Below are 18033 nucleotides of genomic sequence, written 5' to 3' on the forward strand. Positions count from 1 at the left end.
TGACTCATTGGAAAAGACCCTGATGCTGGGAAAGATTAAGGGCAGAAGGAGAAGAGGGTGACAGAAGTTGAGGTGGTTGGATGGCATCACCAACTCAATGGACATGAGTTTGAGCAAACTGCAGGAGATAGTGAAGGACAGGGAAGCCTGGCGTGCTGTAGTCCGTGGGGTCACGAAGAGTCTGACATGACTTAGCAACTGAACAATGAACAGAGGGTCAGGATCACATAGACATCAAGGGCCCAAGGACCTGGGTTGACCTCCTGGCACTGCCACCCACCATCTATGTGATTTTGCCCAAGTCTCTTAACCTCTTGGTGCCTTCATTTCTTCATTCTTAAAATGGGTATAATGGCAGGGTTAAAATGCTAAAACAGAGACTGGTAAAAATGTAAAACAGGTGGGTTGGTTTATTCATAGTCTGGGTTACAGTTCTGGGCTTCTCTACATGCTGAAAGGCCCAGCCCTTATCCCACTGTACTGAGGCACCCGAATACAGGGAACTGCCTGCCTGGATGCAGGTGGTCTCCCAGGAGAAAGGGCATCTGGTCCCCATGGCAGGTGGGGAGGACTGGCAGTAAGGCTGGTTTCTTGGGCCTGTGACTCAGGCAGCCCTACAGGACTCTGTCTTCAAAGGAAGGCCTGGGACTTCCCTGGTGGTTCAGGGGTTAAGAATCTGCCTTGCAATACAGGGGACTAGGGTTCAATCCCTGGTTGGGGAACTAAGCTCCTACATGCCTCGGGGCACCCACATGACCAGCCCAACGAATGCAGCCAAATCAAACCCTTTAAAAAAAAAAGGAAAGGACTTGCCCTTAGCTTGATGCTCTGTAGTCACCATCCTGAAATTCCTGATCTTTTCTGAATCAGAGGCCCTGTGTGTTCATTTTGCCCAGGGCCATGAAAACTCTGTAGCCCATTCCCACCTAGGATTCCAATACAATTTGTGGGGTACACATATTCCAGGACAGTTAGCAACAGAAAACTTTCTATAACTATTTTTTGTTTGTGGTCTATGCCACTTGGTTCCCCAACCAAAGCAGTGGAAGCAACGAGTCCTAACCACTGGACTGCCAGGGTTACTAGTCCAGGAACAGTAAACTTACTAAAAATTTTCGACTTTCCTCTTCCAGCAACGGAATTAAGGAAACCCCACATTTTACTAATTCATCTCTGGTCCCATTGGATCCTACCTTATTTAATATATTGATATTTTTTCATGGTGAATTTTTTGGCATTAATTTTTATTTAAAAAAATATGGTGTTATGGGCTTTCACTGACGTGACCCAGGTTCAATCCCTGGTCAGACAACTGAGATCCCACAAGCTCCATGGTATAGCCAGGGAAAAAACAAAAAGAACTAAACTAAAAAAGGTTGGTGATGCATAGGGAAGCCTGGCGTGCTACAGTCCATGGGGTTGCAAAGAGTCAGACATGACTGAGCGACTCAGTTGAACTGAAAACTAAGGAAAGAAATTAAAAATATGATGCTGGGAAAGCTTGAAGGCAGGAGAAGGGGACGACAGAGTATGAGATGGTTGGGTGGCATCAACGACTCGATGGACATGAGTCTGAGCAAATTCCAGGAGCTGGTGATGAACAGGAAAGCCTGGTGTGCTGCAGTTCATGGGGTTGCAAAGAATTGGACACAACTGAGCAACTGAACTGAACTGAAAAAATATGGTGTTAAAATGCTGTTTTATCTTCAGGTGCTTTGGGGGCAGAAGAAGCTTCAGTTTTGCTTATTCATCTCCACCTAGTCCTAACCCCTCATCTGCCCAGGAAAGGTGACAAGGGTCCTAACTCCATTTTAGATGGGAAAATTCAAGGCCCAAAGAAGTCAAACTCATCCAGGAGGTAGGTGCACAGTTGATGATGCTGGTGATGGTGATTATTAAAAGCTTGTGTATTTTAGCACTTGCACTGGGTTCACCGTGCATTATTTCCACAGCTTCTTCCAGGCCTGAGTCAGGCCTGGCCCCACCTCTGCCCACAGCCCTCCAGGGCTCCCACCACTCTTGAGAGTAAAAGCCCACGTCCTCCCCACCGCCCACCAGGCCCTGCAGCATCTGTCCCTCCCTATCACCAGCTACAGAGCTGCGGGGCTCAATGCAAAACTAAACTGTGAGGACCCCTGTTCAAAAATTATTTAGGAATTTCCAGAGACCACAAGGGCAGATCGTTAACCAGAGCACAGCCCTTCTGGGAGCTAGGGCCCTGTGTGAATGCATGAAGTTGCTGGCCCTGCCTCCCTGCCCTCATTTCCTCCCAAGAACTCCACCTCCACCCCGTGCCAGGCAGTGCTGCCTCAGTACCTTTGCGCTGGCTGTCTCTGCCTCCTTGACTAAGCCACTACCCCCATAGCCTGCCAGCTCCTTCTCTCACCTTTGGGTCCTCTTAGAGGCCAAGGAGGCCCTCTGACCCCCTTTGTTTAAAATCGCACCTTCCGGCCCTCCCTCCTGGTTTGTTTTCTCCATAGCTGTTACCACTGTCTGACCTGCTAGGGATGTGGTTCATGGTTTTGTCTCTATGTCTCGTGTCATCTCCACCAGGGCCACCAGGGCCTGGACTTTGTATCCCCTCCCACCCCGACATCGTGGAGCGAGGATTGGCACACAGTAGGCACCCCATAAATGTGTGTGGAAGCCATGGCTCCCAGAAACTCGGTGGTTATCACCACCTCCTTTCTACAGAAGAGGAAATCGAGGCTCAGAAAACATCCCGTGAGCCAAGGTTACAGAGCATGTCCATGGCACGCGTCTGGGTCGCGCCATGACTGCGCCGGAGGTTTCGATGGGAGCAGCCGGGCCCCCCGGCTCTGACACATGGGGAAACCGAGGCCCAGGCGCTGCCGTCCAGGCCACCAGGCCAGCAGGGGCCCCGGCGCGGCGGGGGCGCGCCGGGCCCAAGGTCACCGCGCCGGCCTGCCCGGGGGAGGCGGATGGGTGGGGATCCGCGGGCCTCCCCGGGCGCGCGCCACCCCCCCTCGGCGGCGCGCACGGGGCCCGGGAAGCAGAAGCGGCGGCGGCGGCAGCAGCAGCAGGTGGAGCCGGAGCCTCCGCGCAGCCGAGGCCGCGGCCACTGCCGGCGTCGCCGCCATTAGACAATAGGAGCGGCGGCCGGGCGTGCGGGGAGGCGGGCGGCGGGGAGGGGCGGGGAGGGGCGCCGGGCGCGCAGGAAGCGGGGCCCGGGGCGCGCCGGGGCCGGGCGCGCGGGGAGGGGGCGCAGGAAGCGGGCGAGGCCGGGCGCGGGAGGCGGCGGCGGCGGCCCCGGGAGCTGCCGATCGGCGCCGGGACAAAGGCGCGGCCGCCGGCGCCCCGAGCAGCCCGAGCCGGGGCGCACAGCCGGGGCGCAGCCCGCGCCCCCCGCCGCGACTGACATGATGTTTCCACAAAGCAGGCATTCGGTAAGCGGGGCCCGCCGGCCCGGCGCCCACCCCATCCGGGTCCGGCACCCCCCAGTTCCTGGCCGGGCCATCCCCCAAGCTCTGGGCCCTGCGTCCCCCCAGGTCCCGGCCCGGTCCCCCCAGTTCCCAGCCGAACCATTCCCTCCCCCAGGTTCGGGCCCTGCCCCCCCCCCCTCAGGTCCAAACTCAGCGCCCCTCTCCAGGTCCAAGCCCTGCGCCCCCAGCTCCAGATCCCAGCCGGGCCACCCCCACCCCCCAGCTCGGCATCTTCCCCCCCAACTCCTGGGCCCAGTCCCCTCTAGCTCTGGGCCCAGCGCTACTCCCCACCCCCGCCGCCAGCTCCCGGACTCCGTCCCATCCCCCGTAGCTCCTGGCCCCCCTCCCGGCTTCCGGGACCAGAGTACCCCGCTAGGTTCCAAGCCAGGTCCCCTCCAGCTCCCCGCTTAGATCCCTCCACCCCGCGCCAGCCCGGGCCCTGCCCCCTACCCCCCAAGCCAGGCTGGGCCTCGGCGGCCTTGGCCTCAGGCCTAGGGCGCCCCGGAAGCCCCACCAGGCACCTCTAAGGCTGGGGGTGCTTTCGGGGTCCGGGAGTGGGGGAGAGACCCAAGGCGCACCCCTCCCGGAAGAGCGCGGCCTGGAGGAAGGGTGCTCAGAATCAGGGGTGCCCCCACTCGGAAATTTCAGATGGTGAGAGAGGCCCCTCCCCCAAGGGGACTAGGCTAGGAAACCTCATTCCCCCCCAACTGGGGGGGGGTCTCTCTAGGACGCGTTACCCTCCCCCCAGAGGCAACTGGACGCTCAGAGTGCACCCCCTCCCGGCGCTTTGGAGGCGCGGTAGAGGGCGCACCCTGCCCCCCTCCAAGGGCGGGCCTTCAGACGCACCCCCACAGCCTGGGGGTGGCGGGGGACGAGCGACTCCGGGCGCACCCACCCCCCTCGGCTTCGCTGGGAGAGGCGGGGGCAGGAAGCGAGGGCGGGGGCCGCGCCAGGAGCTGTAAACACGGGCCCGGGAAGTGGGGCAGGGGTAGGGGGGGGCGCTGCAGCTGCGCCTGCCGCCTTGGGGCCTCTGTGGCGGGGGAGAGGTGGATGTCCGCCCTGTGGGGTCCTGACCCGGGCCGCCGCCCCCTCCCCACAGGGCTCGTCGCACCTCCCCCAGCAACTCAAATTCACTACTTCGGACTCCTGCGATCGCATCAAAGATGAGTTTCAACTGCTGCAGGCTCAGTACCACAGGTGAGCTGGGGGCTGGTGGTCCCCGACTCGGGAGAAGGTGGAGCCCCTTGCTCAGATGGAGCCCCTTGCTTCAGACTGAGGCCTGGAGCGGAGATTGTGGCCTCTGCTTTATATACAGACTCCAAAAAGTAGAGGCCTTGAAGGTCTTAGGTGGCAGGCGCTGTCTTTACCACTTCAGGGATATGACATTCATTCATTTAGTCTTTAAAACAGTCCCATTTTGTAGATGAGAAATCTGAGGCATCAAAAATGTCAATAATTTGTCCAGACTCAGTTGTCTGGTTTTAGAGCCCCTCTCCCCACCCCAACACCAATGGATAAAAGACTCCCCAGCATCTAGAATTGGTGATTGATTCTCCACCTCCCCAAAGCCCTCCACCACCATCCCCAAATCTGTAGCCTGGTTTTGGAGAAAGGGTTCCTGCCACCCAGCAGTAAGGTGATTCTCCCTCCAGAATTGAATCTGACATTGCTAAAGGATTTTGCCATGTGCCTGATCTAAAGAGAAAGGAACTATTTATTTTTCATTTTACACTTGGAAAAACTTAAGCCCAGAGATTTTCTGAGGTTGCACAGCAAGAAAGTAGCAAGATTTATATCCCATCTCTGGATTGAAGGAAGCAGATCCTCAAGGCTCTGCTACAGAGGGGGGCTTTGCCTGGAAATCAGATGGGGAGTCTATATACCAGTGGGGTTTGGGGCCTCCCTGGATCTGTTTACCCACACAGAAGTATTTTTTGAAGGATCCTGGGATTTCTCCAAGAAGAAATTGGAAAGAGTGATATATTTGTTCTTTAGGGGGTACTGCCCCTTCTCCCCATTTGCTGAAGAATGAACATACTTCCTTTTGTTTCGTCTTCCCTGCTGTCTTATCATTGTGCCCATTTCAAAGATGAGGAATCAGAGGTATAGATGATGAAGGGCAGGCCTAGGGACTTTGTTCTGATCCTGTGATATGGAGGGTTTAGGGGCTTCACCCAACAGATCTGGCCTTTCTGAGCCTCTCCAGGGGGTCCCCTCTCCCTGCCTGGCCCATGCCCACATCACGGTGACCACTGGAGCCTATCCAGTTCTAGAGATGTTGCCAGAGCGCTGTGTGACCTCAGATAGGTCACACCCCCTCTCTGAGCTTCACAGTCTCCGTTCACTGGGCTTAGGCTTCCTGGTGTACACTGAGGGCTTCCACCGTGTTGGGGCTGTCACAATATCTACCAGTCCCTCAGGAAAGGCCAGAAATGCCGAATTTGGAATGAAATTGCCTGAGTTTATTTTTAACGGTGGTCACACGTGGACATTTTTAAAGAGAATTAGATTAAGTGTGGCTCACCTGTGAACTGAGGTATACAAGTCGTGATCAGTCTGGCGGAACAAAACGCTAAGTCCCCTGGGGTGACCACAAGATCAACAAAGTATTTATTGGGTACTTACTGTATGCCAGCATTAAGAACATTTCTGGTCTTAATTCATCTTGTCCTCACCACCCCACCCTGGGAGGCTGGAGCTCAGCAGACTCAGCAACCAAGGCCTAGAGAGGTAGAGGCGTTTGCCCAGAGTCACACAGCATCAGAGTGGCGGGGCTGAACTTTGGACCCAGTCTATCTAGTTGAGTTTGTGACCTCAGCTCTCTACCTGTCACCCTGACACCCCCTTGGGGGCCTTTGAGAAGTATCCAAAGCTCATCCTTGCTGGGGCAACCCAAGACAGGAGGGGGATCACCAACTCTATTACCCAGTGATAGAAATTTATACCCCTCCCCCCAACCAGGGAAATCAGAGGTCACAAGAGAGGCTGGGTGCCTTTGAAGATTCCTTACTGAATTCAGTCCAGAGCCCTGCCAGTGGGCTCCGGGCCCTTGTAACCTCTCAGCAATGTCTGTCTATTCCTTCTTTGCTGGAGAGTTTTGCCCAGTGGGTGGGAGTATGGCCTTTGAAGCCCACTTCCTGGCTGTGTGACCTTGAGCCTGTTCACTCAACCTCTCTGAGCATCCATTGCATCATCTTTATAAAGGAGACTGACGTTAACAGCCCTGACCTCGTTGGATTTCACGATAGGAAAAAGTTTCTTTGAATCCCTGTCTGACCTACAGTCAGGGTATTTGCTCTGACTTCTGTTTTTATTATTTTCATTGCTTTCTCCACCCCCACATCTTCAAGGTGGGTTTCATCATCCCCAGTTTCCAGCTAAGGCACCTGTGGCTCCCCTTCCCTCTTCTTTTCTCTGACCCCCACCAAAGTTTGGGGCTCCCTTGCACAATGGGGGGGACCTCATCCCAGCCCCAGCCCTCCCCCTCTTTTTCCTCAGTCTGAAACTCGAATGTGACAAGCTGGCCAGCGAGAAGTCAGAAATGCAGCGTCATTACGTGATGGTAAGCCAGCCCGGGGTCTGGTGGGCAGGGCCAGAGGACCCCAGGTCCCCCTCCAGCACTGGCAGCTGCTGTCTGAACCCTGGCCATCTCCTCTGGGATGTGCAAGGAGTCAGGGTCTGCTCTCCGCTCAGCCAGCCCCTGGCCGGGCTGAGTTAATCTTGTTGGCCTGGCTGCCGGCCCGGGCAGTGGCCGAGGTGCCAAGCCACCGGGTTGCGGCCTGGGCCTGCCAGGTCCCTGGCTGTCCTTGGCAGCGGAGGAGCCAGTGGCTGTGAAAGCCAGGAACTGGGCGGGGAGGTTGTTGATCCCTCCCCTCCCCACCCCCATGGTCTGAGCATCCCAGGCTTAACCCCTCCTAGTCCGAGCTTTGGAGGAGGACTCCTGGAGGGCCCCCCTCCCCAGGCAGGAGGCTGACACTCTTTTGAGGAGGGTGGGTGGAAGGGAGGGAGGGGGCGGCACTGCCTTCTTGGGCCTGACATTGGAGACCCTGCCCCTGCATACTGCCGGAATCACTTGCTTTGCTTCATATTCACTAGGTGTGGTGATTTCTGCATCAAAACCCTGCCTAAGTCCAGCCCAGAGCCCACTTCCCCCAGGCCATGGGGGCAGAGCTGGACAAGGAACCTCTGGATTCAGAGGGATGGGGCTGGGGAACTCCAGAAGGGTGTGCTCCCGTTTGGAGAAAGACTGCATGGAGAAGGAGGCATTGCAGCTGGGGTCCTGATGAATGGATAGGAGCCAGCTGGGCAGAGAAGGAGAGGCCGCACAAACCTGGCTTTCTCCCCCTATCTTCCCTTGGGGGTGATGGGGAGTCATAGGAGGGTTTAGAGCAGGGGAGGGGCAGGGTCAGATGTGGGGCGTGAGGGGGGTGCCGCTGGCCCCAGAGGCAGACCCAACAGGATTTGTTTATCCTCGATTATTTATACCCAGGAAGACAAACTTCCCTGGAGTCCGGGGCCACCCGCAGACAAGACACATAAAGATAAAAGATTAGGAGCCTTGGAATGTGTGTGTGCCTGTGTGTGTGTGTGTGTGCGTGTGTGTGTGTGTGTGTGTGTGTGGAGGGGGTGAGGTCATTATTCCAGAAATGGGGCACTGAGTGCCCCACTGGCGTCCCTAGCATCCTCACCAGGCACCTGGGCTCCAGGTCCAGGTGTGGGTGTCTCCCTGTTTCCGCCTCCATCTCTCTTGCCTGCCCTCCCCTCCTCCCACCTTTCCCTTTCTCCCCCTCTTTGTCTCTGTCACTTCCCCTGTGTCTTTTGTCTCTGGAGCTCCACATCCTTCACCCGCCCCCATTTCTGTCTCCCCCCTACACAGTACTACGAGATGTCGTATGGCTTGAACATCGAGATGCACAAGCAGGTATGCCCCCTTCCCCCTCCTCCCCCTTTCCCGCTCCGGCCCAGGCAGGTAGGAACCCGCCACCCCTTGGCTGAGCACCAAGTCTGCCTTGGTATCCTGTTACCTCCAGAGCCCCCCCTCCCCACTTCTGTTCTTTCTCAGGCCTCCCTGGGAGGTTTTTCTCCCTGAGGGGGAGGGGCAGAGGCTTTCCTAGGACCTGCCACCCCCACCCCATTGTCTCTCTTTTGTGACAGTCCTGGGGGAGCAGGGTGATGTGACATGCCAACCCACCCTCCAAACCCTATCTCAGGTTAGAGAATTCTGATGCCAGCTGCCCCCACCTCTTCCTCCCTCCCACGGAATGCTCACTACCTACGAGGCATCGGGCATCTTTCCAGGGCCACCCAGATCCCAAGCCACTGGGCCTGGATTTCGCTCTGTCCTGGGCTCTTAACTACCCTCAGAGACTCAGCCCCCGGGGCCACTTTTGCTGCTGATCGGGTGCCCATGGGCCTGATGAGTTGATATGATCCTGGGACAAGCCGGCCTCCTCTTGGATTAGACAGAACCACTGGGCCTCCCAGGGCTGGTCTGCACCTGCCCTGGCTGGCTGCTGCCCAGGGCTGAAGTGTCTGTCTGTTCCAGGCTGAAATCGTCAAGAGGCTAAATGGGATATGTGCCCAGGTCCTGCCCTACCTGTCCCAAGAGGTGAGTGGAGCCCCTGGGGGTCTGCTGGGAGGAGATAGACCCTGAACTTCCCTTAGCCCCACCCCTCTGTAGCCATCTGCGTGCCCCAGGGCACACGCCTGCCTTCTCTGGACCTCCCAGCCATCAGCCAGTCTGTGCAGGAGAAACCCCAGGGGTGAAGGGAAGGACCTCACCCTGCTGTGGAATTCCCAGTCTGCGTGAGTCATTGCACCGTAAAAATGTCAGCTACACTGCTGAACACTGCACCAAGAATTTTGTTTCTGCCTTTCACCTTCCTGAGATTCATCTGCCTGGTCCTGCTGGCCGCCGGGTGTACAGGAAGACACTCCACACACACAGGCAGACATACAAACAGACACAGATGCAACAGACATACGCACAGATGCAAAACATAGACACACAGCACATGGACACACAAAGGGACTATGTACCCAAGTCTTTTCTGTTTCCTGGATTCTCGGTCTGAAGCCCACTGTACGCGCGCACACACACATCTGGGTCACCTAAGGCCCCTCTGCTCTCTGCCAGATTTACTGCTGATAGTTCATCATTTTCTTTTTAAATTCTGCTGGTACCTTGGGGTCCCACAGGGGATGATGCCCAGGGACAATTCAAGAGGACACCATGGAAGCCCCAGAGAGGGGGATTCTTAGGACCCTGAAGATCTAGCTTTTGGTTTCCTTTCATAGCAGGGGCTCCCTGGTAGCCAAGGCACAAAGGAGCTTGGCAGATTTTAGCATCTGATAGCCAGAGAGACAAATTTTCAGTGAAAGCTGGGGGATTGCCCCAAACCTTGACTCACACCCCAGCCCTGCCAGAATTCACTGGGCCTTCCCAGCTGTGGAGGAAGAGGAGCTTGGGTTAGCAGACCTCAGATTTTTTCCATTAGCAGTCCTGTTCTGAGCTCTTACAAGTTTTGACTTCTTTGCTTGTGGCATCGGTCATAGTCCACAGTTTCCTAAGATTCTGGTACGAAGCCCTTTGGGTCTTCTGTGTGTCTGTATGTATCCCATTTTCCAGATGAAGAGACTGAGGCTTGGTGAAAGGAATCAACTGGAGAGAGGGGCGTTTCCTGAGGGGAGAGATGGGAAATCATAGAGAGGGAGGGCTCGAATAGTGGAGATGGGAGTGGGGCTTCTTCTGGGCTCTGTGCCACAAATCCCAACTAGATGGGGTGAATCATCTGACACCTCTCCATCCCCCACCCCCCCCCCACTTTCCAGCACCAGCAGCAGGTCTTGGGAGCCATTGAGAGGGCTAAGCAGGTCACTGCTCCTGAGCTGAACTCCATCATCCGAGTACGTCTAGGGTCTTGTGGGGGGATGGGGGAGGGACAGGTGGGCTCAAGGGGGCTAATGCTCCCCTGTTTCTGTACTGCAGCAGCAGCTCCAAGCCCACCAGCTGTCTCAGCTGCAGGCTCTGGCCCTGCCCCTGACCCCCCTGCCTGTGGGGCTGCAGCCCCCTTCTCTGCCGGCGGTCAGCGCAGGTACCGGCCTCCTCTCGCTGTCGGCGCTGGGCTCCCAGGCCCACCTCTCCAAGGAAGACAAAAACGGGCATGATGGTGACACCCACCAGGAGGACGACGGCGAGAAGTCGGATTAGTGGGCGGCTGGGATGGGGAGGGTGGGGGTGGGACAGAGGGGAGACAAACACTGAGAGAGGAAGGTTCAGCACACGAGACACAGTAATAGCTTGGGATTGGCCAAACTCTGGTAGTATTTATGGTAGCTGCCTACTGGGGCTGTCGCCCTGCTTCTGTGCCCTACCCTGGCTTGGCTCCTACCCCCAATTTCTGGCCTCCCTCCTCCTCCCCTGTAGCCTGAATGGGTCAGTACCCACTCATACCACAGATGAGGCAAGCTGAGGCCTGGAGACAGGTGGGAGGCCAGGTCCTAAGGGAGCAAAACCTCAAGAGGTCCAACACCCCCTGCATTTCCCTGATTCACACACATGTAACTGACAGTCTGCCCGCCAGGGGGGGGGCCCCACCCCAGGGGTCACCCAGCCTCCCATTCTGGCACTGCATGCAAACACAATGCTAGCTGCCCTCCCCACCCTGGGCACCCCATGTCTGCCCTTCCCACCCACTCACCCTCCATGAGTTCCTGATGCCTGCACCCACAAAAGAAAGAGGGGCCACCGACAGCGAGCTTAGCCCCAGGGCAACAGAGTGGGGCCAGCAACTCAGAATTCCCTTTCTCCCCTTCCTGAATAAAGATGAGGGTACTCAAGTTGTCTTGGTTTTTATTTTCCCCCCCTTTTCCAGTATACTAGCTTGTCTTTTAAGAAAAGGGATATTAAAAAAAGGAAAAAGACAAAAATGTAAAAAAAAAAAAAAAAAAACAACACCCACACCTGTGTCTGTATATAGCCTTTTAGACTGTCAGCTTTTGTTGTGTTCAGTCGTTTGATCTCTACGGAGAGAAGTGAAAATGCTGTATCGAGGGTGGGCTTAGCTGTGCCTTTCAAATAAAGACGTGAGAAGGTTGGTTGCTGTGTTTCTGCCTCTGTGTTGTGGGCTGCCCTGCGGTGACCCCCTTCCCAGGGGAGGAGGGGGGCCTCCTTCAAGCCTGAGCCCCCTCTTCTGTTATGGGACTGGATATGAAAAGTCCTGAGTCCAGCTTGTAAATATAATTTAGCTCCTGAACGCAGTCTCTAGCCCAGAGATGGTCAGATGGAGGCTCGAGTTCACACAGCAAAGCCTAGGTGTTTGAGGTCTGGTCAGCTGTTTTGACAGGTAGGCAAAAGGACTCAAAAAAGCTAAGGGGTCACTGAGCATAAGTGGTGGGACTGGTTTCTGAGCCTCAGGCCAGATGGTTCCTAAGTGAAATTCTTTACCCTTAAGAGACATGTTAAGACCACAAGCAGTCACTGCACGCACACACACATGGCTTCTTCCAAATCAGGGAACTGATTCCTGGCTGGACCTCAACTCTCCAAGGACCACTTGGAGCCTGCCTTCATGCCCCTGCATCCAAGCTGGACCACCTGGGGAGGGGGAGCCAGGAGGAAAGGTGGTTCCCTGGGGCACCTGGAACTTCAAGAGAACATCAGTCTCCCCAGCCAGGATATGGGGCTGAGGGCAGGGAGCCGGTTGGAGAGTGAGAGCTGTCATTTTGACTGCAATATCTTCCATCTTGCAAGATCTTGTCAGGGCTTCTTGGCATAGAGCTCTCACTCTCAAGGGACTGGGAGCATGAGGAGACCAAGGAATTCTCAACTATCTGCCTGATCCAGTGGCTTTCCAGGCAGCCAAGGGCACAGGGAACGAGGGAAGGGGTGGTGATGGACAGCCAACTTCAGAGAAAATGTCTTCTGTCCCTCAGGAGAGAAAGAAGGTGTAGAGGGGACAGGGGGACCCTCCTTCTGTACCCCACCTCCTCCCCCACTACAGTGAAATCACGTGCAAAAATCAATGTAATGAGACCACTCACTCCCTGGTTAACACGTATCCTCATAGCCACTCACTCCCTGGTTAACATGTATCCTCATATGTTAATGCAGGGACTTCCCCAGTCATCCAGTGGTTAAGACTCTGTGTTCCCAATGCAGGGGGCCAGGGTTCAATCCTTGGTCGGGAAACTATATCCCACATGCTGCAACAACAACAGCAGAAAAACCCAAAACTCATCTCTGTGACTTGGAGAATATAAACTGTTAACATCTGCCTCCAAAAGACTGCTTAGCACCCAGCAATCCCCCTGGATTTCAATGTTAGATCCATGCAACAGACATGCCACCAGAGTGTTTAGAGCAGCTGTAACAAATCATTATTGCCCCAAACTGGAAACCACCAGCTGTCCATCAAAGGGCAGAAGGGTACTTTGTGATGCCAGCTGCCCATGGAATACTATGCAGTCAGAAAAAGAACCAGAAACCACCTCACTCAACACCTGCAGCACACACACACAACACTGAAGGAGCCAAGTACAAAAGAGAGATGCTACGTGATTCCATTTATATCAAGAACAGCCCCAAGTGACCTATATAGTTGCACATGTCATGGGGCTACCCAAGCAGACTCTACCCACTATGCAAGCTTGGGGGCTGATTACACAAGTGTATTCATTTTGTGATAAGTGATCAAATGATAATCTGGGCATTTATAATCTGGGCACTCTTCTGTGTGTTCTACTTCACAATTTTTATCTTTTTGCCATGTGGCAGGCAGGATCTAGTTCCCAGGCAGTGGGATGGAACCCCTGCATTAGGAGTATGGAGTCTTAACCACTGGACTGCCAGGTAAATCCCGGCAGGGGGCTATCTTTTTTTTTTTTTTTTCCTCAAAATTTTAAAAAATGTTTTAAAGAATAGATTATCTTTGGCCTCTGTGACCCTAGGAATAAATTCTAGGCCCAGGACACCCTGAGGATCTGCTACCCACCATTCTAATTATTCCTCCTCAGCAGGCTGGAGCCAGGTTGAAACATTTTGCCTTTCCTTGAATAGAGACCATTGCACATGCTGTTCTGGAACAGTGATTATTTTTCCCCCCTCCCCTGGGTTCTAATCCCCCAAAACCTCCAGAAGTCATTTTTCTGACCTTCCCTCACAAAGCAAGTTTCCCTGGTACTATGAAAATTTCAATTGGGATGGGAAAAGCAGCTGTTACTAATACATCCCATAATGGTTCTGGACAGAGAGTCTCCAGCCTGGGCTTCCTCTCACAGCAAGGTGATTCGAGCAAGCAAGCAGCTTCACTGCTCTGGGTCTTGGTTTTCCCTATCTGTGAAATGGGTTTAATCACACGGCTGTCATGAAGATCCTATCATGGACTCCGGAGAAAGTGCTTTAGCACAGCCTCACCCATTCATTCATTCTTCCTTTAAAAAAAAAAAAAAAACATATTGAGCTCCTACTCTGAGCCCTGTGGACAGCAGGGAAGGAAAAGGAAAGACTTAAGTCCCCACCCTTGTGGCCAGATAGACACATGTGTTGGGAAAACACAAAATGGGTCAGCGGGTGTGTGGATAGAAACCGAGGCAGGGAGGAAAGTGAAGTCACTTGTCTGATCTGCTTCTGGGAAATTGTTCCGAGGATTAGCAGAAAGCCTGCAAGGGCTCAAGAGAAGTCAGCTGATATTATTAGTACTATTACTGATGTTGCTGGCAGATGAAGGGCGTTTTTTGGGGGGGGGGGAGGGTCTGCTCCAAAGAAAAAGGGGCCTTGCCCAGTCACGGACACCACGGTTGTGACCTGGGGTGTCCCTCTGGGCCTTGAAGCTCCCCCATCCCGCCCATAGGGCTGGGAACGGTAAAGCGAGGGCCCTGGAGTCTGCTGTGGGGCGCGTGACCAGAGGGTCTTGGGGCGGGAGAGGAGAGGCAATCGCAGCCGGGAAGCCGGAGCGGACGGAGGTGCGGTCTCCAGGGCCCCCTCCCCGCCGCGGCCTCCCGCGCTTAACGACCGCGCCGCCGGCGACCTCGGCTAATTGATCTGCTAATGGGCCCCGCGCCGCGGCCGCGCCTAATGAGGCGGGAGGAAGGAGAGGAGGGGGCGGTGGGGAGGGTGGAGGGGAGGAGGGGGAAAGGAGGGAGGAAGGAAGGCGGGGAGGGGGGGGAGGGAGGATGAAGAGAGGGAGGGGGGAAGGGGAGAGAAGGGAGAGGCAGGAGGAAGGAGGGGGGTTAGGGAAAGGAGGGAGAAGGAAAGAAGTGGGGATGTGGGGGAGGGGAGGAAGGCGGGGAGTGAAGGAGCATCAGAAGAGGGGGAGGGAGGCAAGGGGGAGGGGCAGAGAGACCCCAGAGGGGGCTGCGGGGGCACAAGTTTTGGTAAACCCAACTGTTCTGACTACCCCACCCCACCCCCAGACCCTAGGCCCTTCTGGGACTCCCCTTTTCTACCCTCTCCCCCTTTTAAGGGTCTTTCCAGCAGCGAGGATCCCTGTGCTTCAAGGTATGCAAGTCCCTGACTCTGTCTAAACCATGATGTTCCTGTGCATACAATCATGTCCTCCCACAGGCCCCAGTAACAAGAGGCTGACCCAGTACCCTCCTGCACCCCAGTCTCCCAGAGCCAGGCTCACCTCCTCCTCCTGATTCGGCCTCCCAGGCTGAGGAGGGGTCAAGGGCTAACAGATTTTCCAGCCAGCCCAGGAAAAAAAGCATCCTGTAAATGAGGATGTGACATTAAACATTCACATTCCAGGCTGGCCAGGTACATCTGCTGCCTGAAATATTTACGTGGCCTTCTTCCTTCCAGAGTCTGGAGTTTGCACCTTGAACTTAGATTAGACTTGGGGGAGAAACAAAAAGCACCTGCAGTGATGTGGAATCAGGGACCTGGGCATGACCACCCCACATGCTCACCCCATTGTACAGACAGGAAAACTGATGCCTGAGGAAGGGCAGGAAGTTGTCAAAAGTCACAAGACAAGACAGGGCCACAGCCGGTCTCCTGCCCTTTGCTGGCTGGCTGGCAGAGCTCTCGGCCCCACTAGGCAGTACCAGAAAGAATTGGGAAAGCAATGCAGATCATAAGGATAACAGAAATCATGGATGGCTGCCATCCACTGAACATCTATTATGCTCTGACCTTGGCTCAGGGCTTCAGCTGCAGTTCTCAAACAATTCTTGAACATGCCCGGTGAAGGAAGAACCATTTTACAGATAAAGAAACTGAGGCCGGAGGCGTCAAGTGACACCCCTACTGAGGCGTCAAGTAGGGGCACATAGCAGAGAACCAGGATGCTGAAAGACACACATCTTAGCCTGGACCCAGCGCAGGTGGGCAGAGCTCTGGCCCTTCCCCTTGCTCGGGGCCTTCATTCTAATCGGCATCGTTTTCCAGTCTGAGGGTGACTGAGCCCGGTGCCACCTCTGGGCAACCCTCTGCATGGTGGGACACACTGTCCCCACAGCCACTGCACTCCGGCCATCACCACCACCCCCTCTCTCCTGCTCGCTGGCTTTATCTTTACAGCATTGATCGCTGTGAACAACTTAGGTCAACAAATATTCCGTCCTCTGCTTTTCCCCACACCGGAGATGAGTTCAACAAGAGGGACTGGGTCTGTTTGGGTCACTCCTGAATCCCTAGGGCTTGGACTCCTGCCTGGCGCACAGCAGGTGTTCAGGGAAGATGTAGGAAGAAAGTGAGATGGCAAAGGAGCCAGCGGGATGGGCGGGCCTAGGCCAGCCCTGCAGGATGCGTCCTGTCGGACAGCCAGGGCTTCCGGGAGCCATGGAAGGTGTTGGAGCAGAGGAGGGGTGCAGCCACACCCATGATGAGTAGGATCTACTGTTGTCGCAGAGGGGCCAGTCTGGAGGGGAGACAGAGGCAGGACCCCAGGACGAGGCCCGCATGGAATTTAGGTATTTTCTGACTTTAGGGGCTGCAGGAGGGAGCTGCCTGTACCCCAAGGCCCTGCCAAACGCCCAAGCACTCTGCTCTGCAGAGCTCTCGCGGGGTCTGCCCTTCTCCGACTATCTCTGCACCTCCTCTGCCTCCGGGTACCTCCGGGTCTAGGTCTCTCTCTTCCGCGGTCCTTCAAGGTCTTTCTTGATCTCTCTCTCCTCCCCCTCGAACACTCCCTCCTACTGTGCTCTTTCACAGCCATCCCCGCCTCTCAGTCGACCTCGCTGGTCCTCCCCGCCTCCAGCTCCCCCTACAAACCTCTCCCACCCACCCAGGGCCCCTGGGCCCGGTTGCTGGGCGCCTGCCAGGCCAAGAAGCCCGCCTCTCCCCGCCCTTGACCCTCCGCCTCTTCGCGTCCTCCTCCCCCTCCGCCCCTCCGCCCCTCCGCCCCTCCGCCCCCTTCACCCTCTCCTCTTCCCCCGCCCCTCCTCCCGCTTTGTCCCCTCCGTTTCCTCCTCCCCCTCCCCTCTGGGCTTCCCGCCTCCCAGGCGGGGGAGGGGCGGTACCCTCGCTCCGCGTCCCCTGCTGGGCCTGACCTGGCCAGTTGGGTGACGCGTCGGTCCGGCCTGCGGGGTTACCCGTGGTTCCTCGGCCGCGGCGGCGCGGGGGGACAAGCGGGCGGCCACCCAGCACGCAGGAGGGCTGGCTCCAGGGACCCAGGACCACAGCCACCGAGCGCTCACCCCGAGCGCCGCCTACTGTGTGACCTTGGACAGGTCCCTCGGCGTCTCTGGGCCTGGCCGCCTCCATCTCTTTCCTCCCCACTCCCAAGCGAGACCCACCACCCACCGGCAACCGGGATTTATTGGGCACCTGCTGTGTGCTAGACTCTGTGGTGGCTGCCCTGGACTCAGGACAGCACCCCTCTTTGCCCCTAGTGGAACCTACAGCATGTAGAGAAGACAGACAACAAATAAACCCGTGAATAAGATAATTTCCGAGAACAGTCAGGTGCTGGGGAGAAAAATCCAGTAGGGGACAGAGAATGACAGGAGGCTACTTAAGCCAGGAGATGGGGGGAGGTCTCTCCAAGGAGGTGACATTTGAGCTGAGACCTGGATAACTACAGGAGCCTGCATACAGGGGATGGGGTGGGGGGAGGTGTTCCAGGTAAAGGGAGTCCAGGGCAGAAGCCTGGAGGCAGTTCAGCCTGGTCAACTGCAGGGTCTCATCCCCTACTTTGCAGGGCAGCTGTGAGCATCAGACACAAGGTCAAGTGAATAAAGCAGCTAGCCCAGAGTAATCAATGTCTTGAGAACCATTACCAAGGACAAACCCCCTTTTCCAGATAAGCAAACTGAGGCCCAGGGAGGATAAAACGACTCGCTGCACATCAGAAGTTGGAGAGGGAGATACATATTGGACACAGTGTTCCACTCACACCTGTGCAGTGCAGGGGGGCTGGGGGAGTCTCAGGTCCAGCAAGGAGCACCCTCCCCAGGGGAGAGATGGAAGTAGAATTCACAGAGATGCCACGTGGCAAAGTCCAGAGGGTGAGGTCAAGGCTTGGCATGGGGTGGGGTAGGAGGGTGAGTTTGGTGATGTGGGGTCTAGGATAGATACATTGACCAGGAAACCCCTGGGTTTTAAAAATAGGGGATGCCTTGGGCTTCCCTGATGGTCTAATGGTTA

At 56.0% G+C, this 18033-nt stretch overlaps 2 protein-coding genes across 2 annotated transcripts in view; both read left to right on the forward strand.

Annotated features, from left to right (window-relative positions):
* The first annotated feature begins 3237 nt into the window (after positions 1 to 3237).
* Positions 3238 to 11540, forward strand: TLE5 (TLE family member 5, transcriptional modulator). The gene is made up of 7 exons (XM_070373958.1): positions 3238 to 3407; positions 4543 to 4640; positions 6942 to 7005; positions 8320 to 8364; positions 8989 to 9051; positions 10275 to 10349; positions 10432 to 11540. Exons 1-7 carry the CDS (start codon positions 3381 to 3383, stop codon positions 10651 to 10653), a joined length of 594 nt encoding a protein of 197 aa, XP_070230059.1. The 5' UTR covers positions 3238 to 3380; the 3' UTR covers positions 10654 to 11540.
* A 4800-nt stretch (positions 11541 to 16340) lies between these two features.
* TLE2 (TLE family member 2, transcriptional corepressor) overlaps positions 16341 to 18033 on the forward strand; it is a 29405-nt gene continuing 27712 nt past the window's right edge. The window contains 1 exon segment of the mRNA XM_070373951.1: positions 16341 to 16358. The gene's annotated coding sequence lies outside the window, so the exon portion shown is untranslated.

The sequence above is a fragment of the Bos mutus genome, chromosome 7, assembly GCF_027580195.1.
Source record: "Bos mutus isolate GX-2022 chromosome 7, NWIPB_WYAK_1.1, whole genome shotgun sequence".
Taxonomy (NCBI): domain Eukaryota; kingdom Metazoa; phylum Chordata; class Mammalia; order Artiodactyla; family Bovidae; genus Bos; species Bos mutus.

Coding starts and splice junctions, on each gene's coding strand:
- TLE5 (XM_070373958.1), top strand. CDS start 3,381: ATGATGTTTCCACAAAGCAGGCATTCG. Junction 3,408..4,542: donor TTCCACAAAGCAGGCATTCG/GTAAGCGGGGCC, acceptor CCCTCCCCACAG/GGCTCGTCGCACCTCCCCCA. Junction 10,350..10,431: donor AGCTGAACTCCATCATCCGA/GTACGTCTAGGG, acceptor TCTGTACTGCAG/CAGCAGCTCCAAGCCCACCA.